The following is a 22,577-nucleotide window of genomic DNA, read 5'->3' as shown; positions in this document are numbered from 1 at the left end:
GTCCTGCTATGATTAAGAATGCCTGAGGCTAAAAGGCGGAGTGCTCAATCAGAAGGCTAATGAATACAAATTTCAAAAAACTGACCGTCACATCCAAACTTATGCAAAAAATCTCCAGTGCTGCATTATAAAGAATCATCCACCAGTGTGAAGAATATCCCCGTATATAGACGTAGTATGGACTTTATTACAATAGACAAAAAAGGAGGAACACAAGTCCACTACAAAATAGTGCAAATTTTTATTTGGATAATACAAGAAGACACATACGAGAGCAAAAAAACATAAACCAGCAAATACATAGTGTAAAGTGATGAGGGCAATCAGAAATCACTACCCAGAAGTGATATAGACCAGGTGTTAACCCAAAAGTCAAAAGTACAAAGCCATTAGAGCAAAGGCCATGAAAGAGTTAAACTGCAACTGCACAAACATTAATCCGCTATGGGACTCAGGGGATAAAGACCCCTACTGAAAGGGCAGTAGTGCATATCTGCAGAAATAACAAGTACATGTGTGGCGCCCCCCAGGAGTATGGTCACCACAGTGGCATTACCTTCCTCCTTGGGAGTGTGATGTCATGCTTGGAAGCAATCAAAGGGTCTCTCTGTCAGGTAAATCCAGCAAACAGCACAGTTCCCACTCCAGGCCAGCAGAGGGAGCTCTGAACCAAACTGGGGGAGGAGCTGCTCTCTGCAGCCAGGAAAGGGAAGTTATTTCAGCTCTGTGGAGAGGGAAAAGAGGAGCTGGAGGATTGAGCAGAATTCAGGCTCACTTCTAGCTGTAGCGCATGGTCCGGAGTCCGGTATCCGAGGTTGTATGGATGCTGATGGTCCTGCAGCAGAAACCAGAGGAACAAGAGGCTGTAAATGCTCTGTTCCCAGCTAAGAATCGGAGGCACAGCAGCAACTTGGGTGAGCCAGAAAAAGGAGGCTACAGCTGTCTGCCATACGAGGGGAGTTCTAAAGAGAGCAAGCAAGGGGAACTTCAGTGTAACTCAGTACTGCAAGTACCTCAGATAAGCGCTAGAAAGGAGGCTACACAACCCATCTGCATTGAGAGATTCCTAAGTTGCTCCCAGGCTGATCAACTCCTGTTCCATTTGTAAACTGGATCCTGGACTACACTTACAAAGCACAGTAAAGGTAAAGGAAACTGCACCCTGTTGTGTCATTGCCTTCTTCCTGCAACCCCTTCAGCACTGCTACATCTCTATGCCTAACACTGCACCCTCTTCCTCAGCACCTATTACTACTGCCCTGGGACTACAGCTCTACCTGTGGGGAGCTCTTACATCTTGCAGCCTTATACCATCGGTCCCAGAGGATCTGCCTGCAGCGTCGGCTTAACCACTTCGTTGCCGAGCACCACAGGTGGCGTCACGTATCATTCACCTATAAACTTTATTCAGCCCCGTTTCACCCCTTTTACATGGACGCCCAGAGCCACGGACCGGGTCACCGCCACTGTGACACATCCCTCTGAGACACTGGCCCGGTACTGAGTAACCCCACTGCCCTGGCGGGCGATCCACATGCAAGTATGTCTTATAGCGTTATACCCCATAAAGGGAAAAATACTTTATTGTTAAACTAACAGCGAAGGGGCATTGCATTGGTATGTACCAGTAGCCCCATGCATACCAAATCCCAAATACCTACATGTCTTAAAGAGAGTAATGACCCTTACCCATTGTGAGGCTGACTTAGGGTGCAACGGTCTGACCCCAACGCACGTTTCACGAACAGAAAGTTCGCTTCTTCATGGGGGGTGCCTTTATAGATGGTGACTTAAAGCTGACGTTCTTTCTGGTGGAATCGTTCACTTTTCACGTCTTTTCCATTTGACCCAGACCGACATGACAACTGTTACCCATAGGTAGACTCTACAGTATAATGCACCCCCCATAGGCAGATTCTATATAGTATAATGCACCCTCATAGGCAGACTCTATATTGTATAATACAGCCCCCAAAGGCAGACTCTATATAGTAGAATGCACCCCCATAGGCAGACTCTGAATTGCATAATGCACCCCCATAGGCAGACTTTTTATAATATAAAGCACCCTCATGAAAAATAAATACATACAATACTCACTTCTCTTCCTCCGCTGCTCAGAGCTCCCTCACGTCTCCAGACAAGGGGCGCCGAGTAGAGATGTCATCACGACCTCTGTCAGTGTCTGCATCAGTGACGTCAGATGCTGAGAGGGGGATGATGGGAGAGGGATTGTAACAATCCCACTCTCATCAATGCAGTCAACTGTTGACTTTGCGATGATGGGGGGCCCACTGCTAGCATCGCCCCCTCCGCGAATGCTAAGGCGACCCATAGCGGCCGGGTGGCAGAGTAGGGAGATGATTCTCACTGCTGTGCTGCAGAATGTAACTGTATGGGCGCGCTGAGCATGCCAGTACAGTGACAGTAGCGTAGCTCTGGGTGGGCTCCCTCAGAGCGCAGGGCCCGGGACGACCGCCCCCTCTGCCCCCCTGGTAGATATGCTACTGACTGCAAGGCTGTGGTTTTAGGTTCAATTCCCACCAAGGACAACATCTGCAAGGAGTTTGTATGTTCTCCCCATGCTTGCGTGGGTTTCTGCCCACATTTCAAAGACATACTGAGGCTATGCGCACACGTTCGGAATTTCCGCAGAAATTTCCGCAGCAATTCCGCAACTCCCTGCCGCGGGAAATACGCATGAGGAATTGGCATGTGTTTTCCCGCTAAACACTAGCGTTTTGCAAGCATATTTAGCTTGCAGATTGCTAGCGTTTTCCAAGATATCTGTAGCATCGCTTGGAGAACTGATTGACAGGTTGGTCACACTCGTCAAACATAGTGTTTGACAAGTGTGACCAACTTTTTACTATTGATGCTGCCTATGCGGCATCAATAGTAAAAAGAATGTTAAAAATAAAAAATCGTGATATTCTCACCTTCCGGTGTCCCCCGCAGCCTTCCCAAGCCTCACGATGCTCCCGGCAACTCCCGTTCCCAGCGATGCCTTGCGACAATGACCCCAGATGAAGTAGCATCACGCGAGACCACTACGTCATCACAGGTCACTGTCGCAAGGCATCACTGGGACCCGAAGATGCCGCCAGCGTGGTGAGAGGCGGGAAGGACTCCAGGGGCCGCCGGAAGGTGAGAATATCACAATTTTTTATTTTAATTCTTTTTAAACAGGGATATGGTACCCAGGGCCTGGAGGAGAGTTTCCTCTCCTCCAGACCCCAGGTACCATCAGCACATGATCCGCTTACTTTGGGCATGGTGGGCATAGCCACATGCGGAAAGCAAGTGGATCAATGCATTCCTATGTGTGCGGAATCGCCACGATTACGCACAATGAATGAGCATGCTGCGTATTTTTCCGCAATGCGATTCTGCCGCGAAAAAATACACAGCATTAGCACAGCTTTGCGGAATGCCATTGAATTCAATGGGTTGTGTTCTGTAAGCATTTTCGCGGCGAAAAAACGCGGCAAAACCGCTTACAATCCGCAACGTTTGCACACAGCCTGATAGGAAATTCAGATTGTGAGCCCTATTGGGGTCTGTGATGTATGTAAAGCGCTGCAGAATATGATATTGATAAGCAAAGCATAATAAATAATATAAAATAAGTTGCACAAAAAGTTGTGTGGTTTTATAAGTATACTTTTGTTGTACAGATCCTGAGATGTGCACTCTATATTACAGAGCATATTTACATTCACAACTCTGATAGTTGCTATTGAAGACATTCAGCAAGCTTATGGACAACTGGACCCATAAGGTTAACTGCACATAGTACGTATTTGGTATAGATACAAAAAATCTGCAGCATAATAAATTACAAGCTAAGTACATGAGATTTTAAAAAAAATAAATTACACATTGCTTGGCAGATTTCTTAGGCCTCTTTCACACATCAGTTTTTTGCCTTCAGGCGCGATCCGGCTTTTTTTGGAAAAAACGGATCCGGCAAAATGCAATGCCGGATCCGTTTTTTCCCCATTGACTTGCATTAGCGCCGGATCGCGCCGGATGGCATTGCGTTTCATCCGTTTTTTGCCGGATCCGGCAACTTGTCTCATTCCGGCGTCTTGAAAAAACGTCTACTGTAACGTTTTTTGTCTCCGGCAAAAAAGCCGGAAGCGCCGGATCCGGCGCTTCCAGCTTTTTGCTACAATGAAAGTCTATGGGCGCCGGAATGCGCCGGATCCAGAAAAAGACGGATCCAGCAACCGGATCCGTTTTTTTTAAGTCTGCGCATGCTCAGATCCAATTGGCCAGCCGCCAGGAACAGAGACGGATCCAGCAAAAAAACGGATCCGTTTCTACAGTTCTCCAAAATTTATGCCGGATCCGTTTTTTCTAAAAAAAGCCGGATCCTGCCTGACGGCAAAAAACTGATGTGTGAAAGTAGCCTTAGTCATCTGCATGTCAACCCTTTCAGTCTCATTACTATCAATTCACCCTATTTCTTGTATAAAAGCTTAAAAATATAATAGACAAATACAGTGCTCAAATAGTCAAAATAATATTGCTTCAATTATGTAGTCAATCCATCTTTTAGGTCAATCAGTACTTTACTGCTGAATTTAGTTACTACCCAGAATGCCCATACTGTTATTGCAGAAAAAAAGGTTTTCCAATATTGATCTCATTTTTAGCACTTACCTGAGACTCAGTAGATGGTTTCTATGTGAATATCAGTAATAAGTGCATGTAAAATGCTCACAAAGAATCTGTATCAGAGACCAAAATCTTCGTTTTAATTATTATAAGTCAAACACATTTATTTAAATGTAGAGCAGCCATACAGGATCCAGGATCATCTGGGCTGCGTGTGACTCCCTAAAATAAATATCTGATAATAAAGTCAGCCTTATCCTGAATATTCTCATCATAATCCAGCTTATGGCATACTCAACTACATGAACTCTTCAAAAGGACTGTCCATTACTCAGACAACCCCTTCTCAATCACCCAAGCAAAATAATAACACCTATGAAATATTGATTCCAGCTTCCCCAGTTGCTCAATGCTCATCCCCTTGGGGCTCAGACACCGGCCTCTCCCTGTCCTCACATCAAGGATAATAGAAAAAATTGGAGTCTGGCTCAACAGTTGAGCAGGACTCCAATTTTTTTTAATAATACCTATACCTCTGGTGCAGCACTTTTCCTGCTGTTTTGGCTTTGGCTCTCAATGGTGTCACACTATTTCTCCAGCTAGTCAGTGTTCACTTCACTCTTCTCCTTGGGACTTAACAGACATCCGGAGGCAGTGAGAGAGAGTGAGAAGGCAGTAACAGCTTTGGCTTCCTCTAGATGTCCGTTACATTAGAAAGATAAGATAATGATGCGGCCACTGACTGGCCCCAGGGATTGTGTAACATAATGTCACATGAGCTCCGGGAGAGCCAGTGCTGCTGGGATGGCACCCGCATAGGAGGTGAGTATAACTGCTATTATTTTGACTAGTGGATATACAGTTATTGGAATCAGGATGTCCGAGTAGGGGACAACCCCTTTTCAAGCTACTCTGACATCAGAGTCTTTTGTAGCTTGTCTTGTAAATAATGTCATGCATTTTATGTGTGTTTCACAAGAATTTTTGTCATATATTTTTGGCATATATTTTTAAGGTTTTTTTGTGGCCATGTGCTGTTTTTAATTTATAATGAAGGTTTTATCACTAGGATATTACCACTGCCAGGTGCTCACACTAGCCCTAGTCTAACTCCACCCCCTCCATGATATGTAGCTCACTGTCTATAGCTATGTACATAGAGAGCCTGGTGTGGGCATGGTTAGCTTTCTCAGCTCGGCTTCATGCTACGGCTAAAAACACTGATTGTATTACAGCTGCTGCACCCAGTAAACTAAGTGATACATTGTTGGATTCAAGGTCTCTTTTACCACATTATGCTGGTTTCAGATGAAGTAGCAAAAACCTCTGACAGATTTCATTTAAAACCTCATTCTGATGTCTGTGATTTTTAACTTGCGTAAAAACACGGACCACTGTTCATCAGTGTTTTAGATCAGAGTTTGAGCACTGTTCCATCAAAGTCTGCATTTCAAAATGTCACTACTTCCATTCCGAGCCCTGACGTGTGCCCAAACAGTGGTTCCCCCCCACATATGGGGTACCAACGTACTCAGGACAAACTGGACAACAACTTTTGGGGTCCAATTTATCCTGTTACCCTTGTGGAAAAAAAATTGCGGGCTAAAAATCATTTTTTGGAGGAAAAAAATGATTTTTTTATTTTCACAGCTTTGCGTTACAAACTTCTGTGAAGCACTTAGGGGTTCAAAGTGCTCACCACACATCTAGATAAGTTCCTTGGGGGGTCTAGTTTCCAAAATGGGGTCACTTGTGGGGGGTTTCCACAGTTTAGTCACATCAGGGGCTCTGCAAAGACAACATGACGCCCGCAGACCATTCCATCAAGTTGGCATTTCAAAACCTCACTACTTCCCTTCCAAGGCCTGACGTGTGCCCAAACAGTGGTTTCCCCCCCACATATGGGGTACCAGCATACTCAGGACAAACTGGACAACTTTTGGGGTCCAATTTATCCTGTTACCCTTGTGGAAAAAAAATTGAGGGCTAAAAATCATTTTTTTTCCACAATTTTTTCATGATTTTTTATTTTCACGGCTCTGCGTTATAAACTTCTGTGAAGCACCTGGGGGTTCAAAGTGTTCACTATGCATCTAGATAAGTTCCTTACGGAGTCTAGTTTCGAAAATGGGGTCACTTGTGCAGGAGATCCAAAGTTTAGGCACATAGGGGCTCTCCAAACACGACATGGTGTCCGCTAACGATTGGAGCTAATTTTCCTTTCAGAAAGTCAAATGGCGCTCCTTCCCTTCTGAGCCCTGCCGTGCGCTCAAACAGTGGTTCCCCCCACATGTGAGGTACCAGCGTACTCAGGACAAACTGGACAACAACTTTTGTGGTCCAATTTCTCATGTAAGCCATGTGAAAATAAAAAATAGCATGCTAAAAAATCATTTTTGAGGAAAAAAAATGATTTTTTATTTTCACTGCTCCCTAAGGGGTCTAGTTTCCAAAATGGTGTCACTTGTGGGGGGGTTTCACTGTTTAGGCACACAGGGGCTCTCCAAACGCGACATGGTGTCCGATAACGATTGGAGCTAATTTTCCATTCAAAAAGTCAAATGGTGCTCCTTCCCTTCCAGACCCTGCTGTGCACCCAAACAGTGGTTTATGACCACATATGAAGTATCCGTGTACTCAGGAGAAATTGCCCCACAAATTTTAGGATCCATTTTATCCTGGTGCCCATGTGAAAATGAAAAAATTGATGATAAAAGAAAATTTTTGTTGAAAAATTTTAAATGTCCATTTTTTCCTTCCACGTTGCTTTAGTTCCTGTGAAGCACCTGAAGGGTTAATAATCTTGTTCAATGTAGTTTTGAGAAGCTTGAGGGGGTGCAGTTTTTAGAATGGTGTCACTTTTGGGTATTTTCTCCATATAGACCCATCAAAGTGACTTCAAATGTGATGTGGTCCCTAAAAAAATGGTTTTGTAAATTTTGTTGTAAAAATGAGAAATCACTGGTCAACTTTTAACCCTTATAACTTCCTAACGGAAAAAAAATTTTGTTTCCAAAATTGTGCTGATGTAAAGTAGACATGTGGGAAATGTTAGAAACTATTTTATGTCAAATAAATCTCTGGTTTAACAGAATAAAAATTCAAAATTTGAAAATTGCAAAATTTTCAAAATTTTCGCCAAGTTTCTGATTTTTTCACAAATAAACGCAAAAATTATCAACCTAAATTTACCCCTAACATGAAGCCCAATATGTCATGAACAAACATTCTCAGAATCGCTAGGATGCGTTGAAGTGTTCTAGAGTTATTACCTCATAAAGGGACACTGGTCAGAATTGCAAAAAATGGCCTGGTCATTAAGGTCAAAATAGGCTTGGTCATGAAGGGGCTAAGTTTGTTGTTTCTGGATGGCAGTCAAACCCTATCCCCAACCTTAAAAACAAGACCCACTGAATGTCTTCTATCGGCCTTCCGTTTTTGGCAAAACTGAGTGGTCCCAGTATTTTTTGAACCTTCCTCCAGACATCCCCAAGTCTCTGCACATCGACTTCCACCTCAGAACATTCAGAACTAATCCCCTATCAGAAACAATGTTAAGAGGAGCCCCATGTAGCCTGATAATATGAGATATAAGCAACCTGGAGAATGTCTTTGCATTTGGTAATAATGACAAAGGAACAAAATGAGCTTGCTTGCTGAATTGACAAACTACCACCCAAATAGTAGTCTGGGAAATGAGTATAAATGTTTTATATTTGCCTTGGAGAACATTATGATATGTGTACACAGAGTGGTTTTTTTTATGAGCTTTTGCAGCAGAAACTGAGCTGGATCTCAACATTTTTGATAAGTTTTGAGATTTGAAGAAGGATTTGGAGAGTTTCTGCTCTGTTTCTCCTCCAAAATCCTTGAAAAACTTTGTGTGTACATTGCTTAAATGCTGTTCTCAACTGTGATGGAAATCGGCCTTCAGTTGTGAGAAATTTTGGGTCAATAATTTTGTGTTCACACATTGTGGCAAGTTTTCTTTTCATAATCATAGAATCTCTATTCATATGTGGAACAGCTGCAGCCACTAAGTGGCAGTATTATCACACTACATGTTTTAGAAACATTCTCCGGAATAGTGAAGGTACAGAGACAGATTTTGGAAAAAGGTGTCATCCTCTTATCTGATATTGATAATCTATTCTGTGGATAAGTCATCGATATCAAACCATTGGGAATCTGACAACCGGTGGTGCACTGTTCAACTCAACTGGTCCATTTGACATGTACCTGCTGCTAGGAACTGCAGATAAGCTGATCTTCTCTGGATTTATTTCTTGTTTACAATGTTAGAGAAAATAAACAGTAAAAAATTCAAGTTTATTATCTTTTTTTTGTTGTTTTTTTTTGCAGTAGCTTTTTGTTCATTTTATACTGCTCTCACAGCAGAGCCAGGTCTCTCAGCTCATAGAATTCCAAGTGAGAGGACAGGCGGGGAGCTGTGGGAGAGCGCAACCCTTGTTCTTTCTGAAAGCGATGATTACAGTGATAAGTCTGTAGTAGCTTTCCTCCATGTCCTGGGTACATTAACATCCTCAGTATAGTTGTTGCTAGTAGAATAAGGCTTGTTAATGACTGTCGTAAAAATCTGAATTTCATCGTATATTTTCATTAAGTGGTTAATAGTCTAATAAGTATACAGCATATACAAGATATGAACACAAGTCACAAGAATAGGTTTCTAATACAGTTAGATCAGTTGGAGTTTATAAAATGTAGCCGCATTGTATAACTTTGTAATGTGGCTTTGCAACCAATTAGTAGGGTGATCCATTTATTTGAGTACAGGTTACACGTGCACTGTTGTACTGTGATTGTTTTTTTTTTTTTTGGCATCTAAATGTATATATCACACTGCAATAATACTATCATTTCCATCTCATCAAACCCATGAAACAGTAACATGTACCTTTTGTAAACTAAATTAAGATTTACATCAGCCGTGATGTTTCTTCTTCTCATTTCAGGCATAAATCATGGAGACTTGAATGACCACAATTTACTGTTAGAAAAAATCAATGTATCCAATGAAAATAACAGGAACCAGTACAGAGTCTCAGGAATCCTGGATTTTGGCGACATGAGCTCTGGTTATTACGTTTATGAGGTTGCAATCACAATAATGTACATGATGATTGAAAGTCCTGACCCTCTTCCGGTAGGGGGATATGTTCTTGCCGGATATGAGAGTGTGGTTCCACTGACAAAAGAAGAAAAGGCGGCACTGTTCACTCTAGTGTGCTGTAGGTTTTCCCAGTCTCTGGTAATGGCAAGATATAGCGTTCTACTTTGCCCTGAAAATGAAGAATATCTTATGATAACTGCAAAAACTGGGTGGAAGCATCTAATGACTTTACTTGATATTGGAAAAGAAGCCATCGAGAAGATCTGGGAGGACACGGCAAAATCATACCTTGACAGAAGACATGAGAACTAAGCTTCTGTTCACAAATATATATTCTGTTCATTCATATTACACCAATGACTGACTATGATGGGGTCAGTCTGCTTTCTGTCATAATACCTTTGATTTCTTCCAACAAAATAGTGGACAAGGGTAAATCATTTTGTCCATGATTATTGGCAAAATTTTCCATATTCAAATGTGGGCCGAACGTTGCCTATTCCAAATGCAGGTGTGAGCACAGCTTAAAATATGTAACTGCGGGGAGTGTGAGTGTGGGGAAAAAACTGTTGAATAACAGACGCAATATTATGAATAATAACCTCTTAGTGACAGAGCCAATTATGACTTTAGTGACCAGGCAATTTTTTTTTTAAAATATGACAAGTCTCAATTCATGTGTTAATAACTCTTCAACATATCCCAATGATTTTGGCATTGTTTCTTTGTGACACATTGTACTTTATGCTAGTGGTAAATTTAGGTATATATGTTTTGCATTTATTTGTGAAATGTTTAAAGAAAGTCGCAATTTTCAAACTTTCCATTTTTATAAACTTAAGCCAGTTATGGTAGTTAAGCTGTGCAAAATAATTAATAAAAAAACATTTTCCATATGTCTACGTTACATCAACATAATTTTTGAAGCGTAATTTTATTTTGTTAGTAAAAGTTTAGCAGCAATTTTTCAAGAAATTTACAAAACCTGTTTCTTTAGGCACCTATTCAGATTTTAACCCCTTCATGACCAAGCCTATTTTGACCTTAATGACAAGACCAGGCCATTTTTTGCAATTCTGACCAGTGTCCCTTTATGAGGTAATAACTCTAGAACGCGTCAACGCATCCTAGCGATTCTGAGATTGTTTTATGTAACATATTGGGCTTCATGTTAGTGGTAAATTTAGGTCGATAATTTTTGCGTTTGTGAAAAAGTCAGAAATTTGGTAAATTTTGAAAATTTTGCAATATTCAAACTTTGAATTTTTATTCTGTTAAACTAGAGAGTTATGTGTTACTAAATAACATTTCCCACATGTCTACTTTACATCAGTACAATTTTTGGAAACAAAATTTTTTTGTTAGAAAGTTATAAGGGTTCAAAGTTGACCAGTGATTTCTCATTTTTACAACAAAATTTACAAAACCATTTTTTTTAGGGACCACATCACATTTGAAGTCACTTTGACAGGTCTATATGGAGAAAATACCCAAAAGTGACACCATTCTAAAAACTGCACCCCTCAAGCTTCTCAAAATTACATTCAAGAAGATTATTAACCCTTCAGGTGCTTCACAGGAACTAAAGCAACATGGAAGGAAAAATGGGACACTTTAATTTTTCCAACCAAAAATTTATTTTATCATCAATTTTTTTTATTTTCACATGAGCAACAGGATAAAATAGATCCTAAAATTTGTTGGGCAATTTCTCCTGAGTACACCGATACGTCGTATATGGTCATAAACCACTGTTTGGGTGCACGGCAGGGCTCGGAAGGGAAGGAGCACCATTTGACTTTTTGAATGGAAAATATGCTGGAATATTTAGCGGTTGCCATGTCGCGTTTGGAGAGTCCCCGTGTACCTAAACATTGGAGCTTCCCCACAAGTGACCCCATTTTGGAAACTAGACCCCCCCAAGGAACTTATCTAGATGCATAGTGATCACTTTGAACCCCCAGGTGCTTCAAAAATTGATCCGTAAAAAAAAAAAAGTAGTACTTTTTTTTTCACAAATTTTCTTTTAGCCTCAGTTTTTTCATTTTCACATGGGCAACAGGATAAAATGGATCCTAAAATTTGTGTGGCAATTTCTCCTGAGTACACTGATAACTCATATGTGGTCATAAACCACTGTTTGGGCACACGGCAGGGTCCAGAAGGGAAGGAGCACCATTTGACTTTTTGAATGGAAAATTAGCTCCAATCGTTATCGGACACCATGTCACGTTTGGAGAGCCCCTGTGTGCCTAAACAGTGAAAACCCCCCACAAGTGACACCATTTTGGAAACTAGACCCCTTAAGGAACTTATCTAGATGTTTAGTGAGCACTTTGAACCAACAAATGCTTCAGAAAAGTTTATAACACAGAGCAGTGAAAATAAAAAAATCCTTTTCTTTCCTCAAAAATGATTTTTTAGAACGCTATTTTTTATTTTCACATGGCTTACATGAGAAATTGGACCACAAAAGTTGTCCAGTTTGTCCTGAGTACGCTGGTAGCCCATATGTGGGGGGGGGATCACAGTTTGGGCACACGGCAGGGCTCAGAAGGGAAGGAGCGCCATTTGACTTTTTGAAAGGAAAATTAGCTCTAATCGTTAGCGGACACCATGTCATGTTTGTAGAGCCCCTGTGTGCCTAAACTTTGGATCTCCCCCACAAATGACTCCATTTTGGAAACTAGACCCCCTAAGGAACTTATCTAGATACATTGTGAGCACTTTGAACCCCCAGGTGCTTCACAGAAGTTTATAGAGCAGAGCCATGAAAATAAAAAATATTTTTTTTCTCAAATTATTTTTTAGACCGCAATTTTTTATTTTCACAAGGGTAACAGGATAAATTGGACCCCTAAAGTTGTTTTCCAGTTTGTCTTGAGTACGCTGGTACCCCATATGTGGGGGGACCATTGTTTGGGCACACGTCAGGGCTCGGAATGGAAGTAGTGACATTTTGAAATGCAGACTTTGATGGAATAGTCTGTAGTCGTCATTACGTTTGGAGAGCCCCTGATGTGCCTAAACAGTAGAAACCCCCCACAAGTGACCCCATTTTGGAAACTAGACCTTTCAAGGAACTTATCTAGATGTCTGGTGAGCACTTTGAACCCTCATGTGCTTCACAGAAGTTTATAACGCAGAGACATGAAAATAAAATCATTTTTTTTCCACAAAAATAATTTTTTAGCCCCCAATTTTTTATTTTCCCAAGGGTAACAGGAGAAATTAGACCCCCAAATTTGTTGTACAATTAATTCCTGAGTACGCAGATATCCCATATGTGGGGGGAAACCACTGTTTGGGTACACGTCTGTACTTGGAAGGGAGGGAGCACCATTTGACTTTTTGAATGCAAAATTGGCTGGAATTAATGGTGGCACCATGTCGCATTTGGAGATGCCATGATGTGCCTAAACAGTGGAAACCCCTCAATTCTAACTCCAACCCTAACCCTAACACACCCCTAAACACAACCCTAACTCCAATACACCCCTAACCCTAATTCCAACCCTAATTTTAACCCTAATCCTAATTCCAACCCTAACCCTAATTCCAACCCTAACCCTAATGGAAAAATAAAAATATTTTCTTTATTTTATTATTTGTGCCTACCTATGGGGTTGATAGAGGGGGGGTTATTTACTTTTTATTTCATTTTGATCACGGTGAGAGTTTATCACAGTGATCAAAATTAATGAATGGAATCTGCAGCAGTGGGCACACTGCGCATGCGCCCGCCATTTTCCAAGATGGCGGCGCCCATGATTCGGGACCGCGGGACACCGGGAGCGACAGCAGCACTCAGTAGGTACCGGGGGGTGGGAGGGCACTTGATCGGAAACTGGGGTGGAGTGGAGGGAAGGTGGGGGGAGCCGATTGCCCCCGCCAGCTGGTGTGTGGGGGGGTCAGATAACTGTCTCCAGCCATGTCCGATGCTACTGCAACATCCGCCATGGCTGGTTTGTAATATTTCAGTAATATTTCATCAATGAAAATTGATATCACTCTGATTGGCTACTAAAAGTGAAACAGCCAATCAGAGCAATCGTAGCCACGTGGGGGCAAAGCCCTGCCCCCTGTGGTGAAGTACAAAGCCCTCTGTATCTGCGGGCTAGGTGACCTTTCATTGACCCCGGTCACTCGACCCGCAGGGGGGCTTTAAAGTCATGACACATGCATATGCGTCATTGGTCGGATTGGCACCGACTTTCATGACACATACGCTGTGTCACTGGTCGGGAAGGGGTTAAGGGGCCTATATATTGGAAACTTCCTAAAAGTGATACCGTTTTAAAAGCCACACCCCTAAAATACTTCAAAACTGCTGTAAGGAATTTTTTTTTTAATTTTTCAGGTGCTTCGCAGGCATTAATGCAAAGTGGAATGAAAAAAAAAAGAAACTACCTTTAAAATATTGCTTTAGACCCAATTTTCTTTCACTTTTATAGGGGATAGCATGACAAAATGGGAACACTAATACCTCACATGTAGTTAGAAAGCTCTGTTTGAACAAATGGTAGCACTCCGAAGGGAAGGAGAACCATTTGAAGTTTGGCTGAAATAGATTGGGATTCCATGTCGAATTTGCAGAGCCCCTGATGTGCCTAAACAGCAGAAATTTGTCTAGATAAAGCTGAATGCTGTTATTATTATTATGTGATTAGACTAATTTCTTCTTCGAGTGCGATTATAGTGATAGCAGATTTATACAGTATTTTATTTAGGTTTGGCTGCTATCACACACTGAAAAATGCTTTTTTGTACAAAAACAAGATTTTCCTTCACTATATATTGAGAGCAATAATATTTCACTCTGTCTGTTCATTCCGGATCCCAATAATCAGCATACGTTTATGTACACACGTAGCATTTTTGCATTTTTCTATGGCAGAGAAAAAGCTGTGTTTTACAATAACAGCAAAAGCAATATTTCAGAAATCTCTTGCACACAAAAATTTCAGTTTCTGATTGAATTTGCACACTGCAGCAATTTTTAAAATCTGGAGCATTGTGTATTTTACCCATTAAAACTAATGAGAAACTAAAAAAAAGCTGAAAAATGCAGGATAATATTTAAGCTGCATTTTGGCTAAATGAAGCTAACTTTACTAACATGTGCAGTTCACAAATGACACGCAGACCAACTGAAAAGCGTAGTACTTATAAAAAGATGGGCACCACCAGAACAGAGGCCAGAGTAAGTCTGCCTGCCTCAATATAGTGAATAGATCCATTGTGGAGTCTGTCAGAATAGCATATTTTGCAGATTTATGTAGGAAATCTAAGATAAATGCTTAGGGTATAGACAGGATAAAGGTGAACCTTGTCTTAAAAGTGATCCAAAATGATATATACCTCAAAATGGTACCAATCAAAAATTGAACTCAACCCACAAAAAAAACCCCTTTCACTCAGGTCCATCTTGTGCAAATAGAAATATGGGGATTCCCAGTGACTGGTAGCACAAAGGCTCTGGGAAAAAGACATGATGAAATGTGTGCAAACTGTAAAGCGTTGCGGAATATGTTAGCGCTATATAAAAATAAAGATTATTATTATTATTATTATGCCCCATTACCCCTCAAAAATCCAGTCAAATCAGTGCCTCAAAAAATGCTCCTTCTCTTCTGAGCCCCACAATATGCCTAAACCTCAGTTAGTGTTCACTTGGCATTACGATAGTGGGAATAGCCCACTTAATTTATGGGGTGCTTGTCTCCGGAAGCACAATCTGGGTATAATATATTTGTCACTAAACTGGCATATTTGCAATTTTATCCTGCAACACCAACTGTGTGTGGTTATTTCTGGAAAAACAAAAAACTGTTGGCCAAAAATAGTTACTATACCAACAGATGAATTCCAAGAGGGCTGTACTTTAAAAAATTGGGTTATTTGTAAGGTAATCTGCTGTTATGACACATCTGGGCTCTGCAAATGGCACCTGCAAACTATTTCAGGAAAATCTGGGTCTAATAGCTAAATAGTGCTCCTTCCCTAATAAGCCCTACCGTTTGTGCCCATACAGAAAAACAATAAACAGAAAGGGTAGTGAAAACCGGTAGAGATATCATGTGGGAAAATCTTACAAACATATCAAACCCAATTGTAGTCAATGTACCACTATAATGAGCTACCAAGGACTATAATTGACCGGTTGTAAAATTCATGTAGAACAGGAAGGAGGGCGAATCCAAACAACAACCAATGGTCATAATAAAATTGCTTTATTTAAATGGTAGGGCAAGGAACAAATACAACATACTTCATAGCTGAATAATCATTGCCAGCGGATAGGGACACAGTAAACCATGTTGCCAATAATGCTAAAAATATTTTGTCATATATAGAAGGCAAGTGCCACATGACACATATATAGCAAAGGCCTAATCAGCAAGTGTATCATAATAAAGTACATCTAAAACAATTGCTAACAAAAAAGCTGATAGGCAGCGAATCCAGTGCAGATCAGATATATACTTGCATACAGATATTGCATATTACTTGGAAGACGCAGTTATAAGCAAACAGAGGGTCCCTGTGTCAGCCCCAACGCGCGATTCGGAGCACCTTCGTCTGACGTCTTCCAAGTAATATGCAATATCTGTATGTAAGTATATATCTGATCTGCACTGGATTCGCTGCCTATCAGCTTTTTTGTTAGCAATTGTTTTATATGTACTTTATTATGATACACTTGCTGATTAGGCCTTTGCTATATATGTGTCATGTGGCACTTGCCTTCTATTTATGACAAAATATTTTTAGCATTATTGGCAACATGGTTTACTGTGTCCCTATCCGCTGGCAATGATTATTCAGCTATGAAGTATGTTGTATTTGTTCCTTGCCCTACCATTTAAATAAAGCAATTTTATTATGACCATTGGTTGTTGTTTGGATTCGTACTCCCTCCTGTTCCGTGTGCCCATACAGTAGTTTTCGATCAGATATCTGGTAGTGCCACATTCAGAAGAAATTATTTCAACAAACTATATGGTCCAGTTTCACTTATTACCCCTAGTGGCAATGAAAAATCTGTGACTTAAATAATATTGTAGTAGTGAAAATGTTATTTTTTTAAATTTATGTCTCAACTAGAGTTGAGCGAAACGGGTCGGTCAATTTCAAAAATCGCCGACTTTCGCCAAAGTTGGGTTTCATGAAACAAAACCCGACCATAGCGTGAGGTCGGCCATGATGTCAGCGACCCGAGCGCCAAAGTCGCGTTTCAAATGATGCTTCCAGCGCTTTTTCTCAGCCAATGATGGAGGACGCACACTGTGGGCAACGCGATGACATAGACAGCGGCCACCACCATCTTGAGAAGGGCAATGAAGTGATTGGCTGGCTTTGTGTGGCGTCAGAGTGGGTATAAAAGGCTGTGACCGCCATCTTACTTCTGCCGATCTTAGCATAGGGAGAGGTTGCTGCTGCTGTTCTGAATAGGGAGAGCGTTAGGCAGGGAAGAAGAAAAAAAAACTGCTTCTGCTGATAGCACTTTTCACTGTACAGTTAGTGTGCAGTGAAAGGGGAGGATTTTTGCTTTTGTGCAGCAGCGCTGGTGGTGATTAGGCTGCATTGTAAGGCTAGCTGCATTGCTGTGTGCACACTGGTGTTCAAACTTCTTTTTTCAAAGCACTCCAACTTTTATTATTTTGTCCTGGTGAGTCACTGAGCATTCATTTTTTCACAGACCGTATAGCAGTGTACGCTCCTCACACACTACCGTGTACCGGCTGGTATCACGGACAAATAGAAGCTATCTGGGTGTGACTCTGGAAGAAAAAGCCGAGGAGTTTGTCCGTTTTTCCAGACCTACACCTTAGAGTGCTGTCTGCTTTTCAAACTGTTTCGTATATCTGCTGTTTGACTATGGTGAAAACTAGACAGAGACAGCGTGTCAGTCCCTATAGAAATAGACAGAGATTGACAATTTTCCATACAGACACCGTATAGAGCTGTCTCATTCTCAAACAGTATTGTATATCTGCCGTTCGCATTACAGTAACATCTATACAGAGTCAGTGTGTGTGTGTGACACTCCGTAAATACATAAACGGAGATTGTTAGTTACGCAAAAAACATATACAGCTGTACACTTCTGATACAATTCCGTATATCTGCTTGTTGGATTATGGTCCAATACATACTAGGAGAGCATCTGTAACTAACAAAATATATATGTAGACTTAATTTTTTTTATACACCTTACACAGCTGGACACTCCTCATACAGTACCATCTCTCTGCTGGTATTTTTGGTACATTTTCCCAAACATGAGGAAGTATGTTGGAAGAGTCCGCAGACGTGGGTAGGGGGGCGCAGCTGGTACTGATGGTGTTGGTGCATCGGTTGGTTCTGGCAAAAGCACAATGGCAGCTAAGGCAGGAAGTGTTGAGCCTGCGTCATCGTCTGGCCCAAGAAGGCCTGTAAGGTTGCCTTTTCTTGGAGTAGGAAAACCGCTTTTGAAGCCGGAGCATCAGGAACAGGTTTTGGCGTACATTGCCGAAACAGCAAAAAGCTCTATTGCCTCCTCTTCTGAACGTTCGAAACCTGCAAGCACGGAGTCATCAGTGCAGGGTTCTGGTCAGGAAAAACACCTTTCCTTGTGTCCTTCACCCCCACCAAAAGTTAAGGATACAGCAGCCCACACTTCAGATTACTCTATGGAGCTCTTTTCACATACCACCCTACATCTCCTCCCTTGCTTCAGTATACCACCCTACCCGCGCTCTCCGTTCTGCTGATGACCTGAGGTTAGCATCCTCAATAATCAGAACCTCCCACTCCTGTCTCCAAGACTTTACACGTGCTGCGCCAATTCTTTGGAATGCACTTCCCAGGTCAATATGATTAGTCCCCAATCCCCACAATTTTAAGCGTGCCCTGGAAACACATTTATTCAGACTGGCCTATCGCCTCAACACATTAACCTAATCTATCCCTGTGTGGCACAGCCAAAAGTTTTACCATAACCAGGTTCCCCGCATCATGTTCCCACAAGCTTTATGCATCCATTAGCCCTGTGCGTCTGTACTGTTACACACTTAATATTATGGCTGGTCCATACAATCAGGGCAACAGTTACCACCCACCTTTCGTGTCTACCTCTTTCCTCTTAGACTGTAAGCTTGCGAGCAGGGCCCTCATTCCCCTAGGTATTTGTTATAATCTATGTGATTATTGTTATGCTGTAATGTCTATTGTCTGTACAAATCCCCTCTGAAATGTAAAGTGCTGCGGAATATGTCAACGCTATAGAAATAAAATTTATTATTATTATTATTATTATTATTATTATTATACCATGCCTGGGTTATCCAGTCAAATCCAGAATTCCCCAGTCCAAGATGAATCTGACATGGAGTGCACTGATGCACAGCCACTGCTAGATGATTCTGCTGGTACATCGACCCAGAGCACTACATTGCCCTCACAGTCTATTGAGCCAGAATCTGACCCTGATGAAACTCAGGTGCCCCTTCCCGCATACTATACCACCTTACACGGTGACACAGAGGAAGGTAAAGAGGAAGGTGCAGATGACTTTGAAGAGGAGGTGATGGATGACCCAGTTCTTGACCCGGATTGGCATCCATTGGGGGGGAGGGTGGCGCTGGCAATAGTTCAGATAAGGAGAAGGATCCACAGCAGGCATTGACATCGCAGCAGCAATTATCTGGCATGCCCATAGCTGTCCAAAAACGTGGACCAAAAACTAAGAGTTGCAGGATAGCTTGGCCAGACGGTCAACTTAGCACAGCGTGCAAGGCCAGAAAATGTATACCATAGTAGGAAGAGTGCAGTGTGGCATTTCTTTGTCCAAAATCCTACTGATGAGGCAAAGGTTACCTGTAAGAAGTGCGGAAGGACCTTTAGCCGAGGTAAACAACTCAGAAATTTGAATACCAGTTGCATGCTTAGACATTTAATCAACATGCACTTGCAATCGTGGACGGACTACAAAATCTCAGGTAGCACATGTGCACCTCCTCCGACTGAAGGTAGCGAGCAATGCTCTATCGCTTCCCCACTGTAAGACCACCGCCACCGTTAAGCACACCACTAGCACTAAATGTGGAGGTGTCGTCGCAAGGCCAAAGCACTCAGGGAATCACAATGGTTTTGCAACACAACACTGAATCTAGGCCATCACCACCAATACCATCACCAACCCCCTCTCACTCCGTCCGGTCCACCGCTACTTCCCCCATACGCAGCTCTCCAGTCTAGCTCACCCTACCAGACACTCTGAGTAGGACAAGACAGTACTCATCCTCTCATCCGCGTACACTTTGTTTGAACGTCTACATTGCCAAACTAATCTGATTAGAGATGATGCCCTACCGTTTGGTTGAAAGCGAAGCTTTCCGCGTCCTCATGGCCTACGCTGTCCCACGCTATGACCTACCCCGTCGGCACTTCTTTTCTCGAAAAGCCATCCCTGCCCTCCACCGGCATGTGAAAGACCGCATTGTTCATGCACTAAAACAGTCAGTGAGTGGAAAGGTGCACCTCACAACAGATGCATGGACCAGTAGGCATGGCCAGGGCCTTTACGTGTCCATCACTGTGCATTGGGTTAATGTGGTGGATGCAGGTTCCACTGGGGACAGCGGCGGTGGAACAGTGCTGCCTAGCCTACAGTATAGGAAACAGTTGGCTGTAGGCTTTCGCTCCTCCTCCTCCATCAGCGAAAGCTTGTCCACAGAGCGCAGTCGCACGAGCACTCCATCCGCAGCTCCCAGTGTTGCGCACGAGGTGTCCCACTATCGAACAGCTAGTGGTAAGAGTCAGCAGGCTGTGTTAAAGATGATGTCTTTGGGCGACAACAGACACACCGCGGAGGTACTGGTTGTCTGCTTGCAGCGACAAACAGAGTCATGGCTGGGCAGTCTACATCTTGAGGCAGGCAAGGTAGTCAGTGATAACGGCGGTAATTTTGTAGCAGCCATAGCTCGTGCAAAACTCACACACATACCTTGCCTGGCTCACACTTTGAACCTGGTGGTGCAGTGCTTCCTTAATAATTATCCGGAGTTAACATCCCTGCTCCATAAGGTGCGAAGACTGTGCTCGCACATCCGTCGCTCGGCCATACACTCCAGTCGTATGCAGAAGCTGCAGTGATTGCTCCACCTCCCCAAGCACTGCCTAATCATAGATGTTGCAAAAATGTGGAACTCCACCCTGCACATGGTTGAGAGGCTGTGCGAACAGAGGCAGGCTGTAATGCATTTGTGGGAGGATAGACGGGGAGGCAGTTAGAGAGAAGACATGGAATTGTCGGGTGTGCAGTGGTCAAAGCTGAAAGACCTCTTTAAAGTCCTTCAGTGTTTTGAGGAATGCACACGGCTGGTAAGCGCAGACGACATCATCATAAGCATGAGCATCCCACTTATGCGTCTGCTCATGCAAAGTTTGACACACATTAAGGATCAGGCGTCTGCAGAGGAGGAGGAGGGATGCCTTGATGACAGTCAGCCATTGTCTGGTCAGGGAACTGTCCTGGACGAGGTGGAGGAAGAAGAGGAAGAGGAGGAGGAGGAGGATGAGGGGGATGATTATTTTGGGCAGGAGGATGCTTCTCAGGGGGCAAGAGAAAATGTTGGCAATCCAAGGTCAGGTACAGTATTTGTGCGTGACTGTAGGGATGTGGATTTGCCAGAAAGTGCTCCTCCACCCACCACTGGCAGTGTATCATTGACACCTGGAACATTGGCCCACATGTGCGATTATGCCTTGTGGATCCTAAAAAGGGACCCCCGCATTTCCAAAATGATGAGAGATGACTACTGGCTGGCCAGCATCCTCGATCCATGCTACAAAGGCAAATTACACAACATCATGCCACAGGAGAACCTAGAGATAATATTGTCACCAAAAAAAAATACAGATGGCACTCACCGGTTAAAATCTTCTTTATTTCTTTAAAACATCGGCATAGGGAGGATGGGAGCAGGAGTGGAGATGACGACAGCTGTTTCGCGCTGCAGTGGCGCTTCTACTGGTCTCAGAGGGGAGTGAGCCCAGTCTCACTTCTTAACAGAGGGAGACAATCAAACCCCACCCCCACTGCTTTAACACATATGCAGCAATTATCAATGACAGTTAAAATATTCTAGAAAAACAAAATAAAAAAACGCATATACAATCATGAAAGCTTATTATAGATAAACAGACATATCCAATCTCTCATTTAGACCAGCAGATTCTTGTGCCCGAGTGCGCATGATCCATATAGCCTCTCTTTTCAATAGTAGAAGTTTATGTAAATCTCCCCCTTGCGCTGGAAGAGACACCCTTTCCAAGCCAGCAAAAGAAAGTACCTCAGGATTTCCTCCATGAGATTCCCTGACATGTTTAATTAGGCATGGGACACCTTTACCTGATCCAACCGAGTTGGATCAGGTTGGATTATTTTTTATGTTTATTATTATTTTTGCGGTATAGTAGTAATGATTAGAGTTGAGCGACTTTTGGTTTTTTAGGGTCGCGTTTCGTTTCGTGAAACCCGACTTTTCCAAAAGTCGGGTCGAGCAAGATCGTCCGATTATAGGGAAAAGTCGGGGTCGTCCCGAAACACGAAACCCAATGTAAGTCAATGGGGAATAAAAGTCGGCAGTGAGAGGAGGACAGGAAACACACCTACAGTGCCCATTTGAATGCCAAAAGCATCAATTCTTCTTACTTAAGCTTGTCAACCTTAATTAACTTCATAATACAAGTTACGCACTGAAAAATGGGGGTTATTTGGCTAAAGTTGTGGGGGGGGAGGGCTGGCTGCAGGTTTTCATGTGCCCTGGGCGAA

The 22,577-nt window shown here is 42.6% G+C and overlaps 2 protein-coding genes across 7 annotated transcripts in view; one reads left to right on the top strand and one right to left on the bottom strand.

Moving 5' to 3' along the window:
• The window catches only part of LOC141093111 (long-chain fatty acid transport protein 2-like), a 243,014-nt gene extending 238,204 nt beyond the window's left edge, over positions 1-4,810 (bottom strand). For both annotated transcript variants that reach the window (XM_073579587.1, XM_073579590.1), the window contains exon 1: positions 4,669-4,810. The gene's annotated coding sequence lies outside the window, so the exon portion shown is untranslated. The remainder of the gene's footprint in view (positions 1-4,668) is intronic.
• Positions 1-10,653, top strand: part of HYKK (hydroxylysine kinase) — a 71,962-nt gene extending 61,309 nt beyond the window's left edge. For all 5 annotated transcript variants that reach the window (XM_073579592.1, XM_073579595.1, XM_073579591.1 and 2 more), the window contains exon 5: positions 9,600-10,653. In XM_073579592.1, the coding sequence (XP_073435693.1) occupies positions 9,600-10,069 (470 nt within the window). In that variant the 3' untranslated portion in view covers positions 10,070-10,653. The remainder of the gene's footprint in view (positions 1-9,599) is intronic.
• The last annotated feature ends 11,924 nt before the right edge of the window (positions 10,654-22,577 follow it).

The sequence above is a fragment of the Dendrobates tinctorius genome, unplaced genomic scaffold (genome assembly GCF_039654945.1).
Source record: "Dendrobates tinctorius isolate UK_male_01 unplaced genomic scaffold, ASM3965494v1 ptg000062l, whole genome shotgun sequence".
In the NCBI taxonomy this organism is placed as follows: Eukaryota; Metazoa; Chordata; class Amphibia; order Anura; family Dendrobatidae; genus Dendrobates; species Dendrobates tinctorius.
The sequence above is the reverse complement of the archived record's forward strand: the minus strand, read 5'-3'. Positions and strand labels throughout refer to the sequence as shown.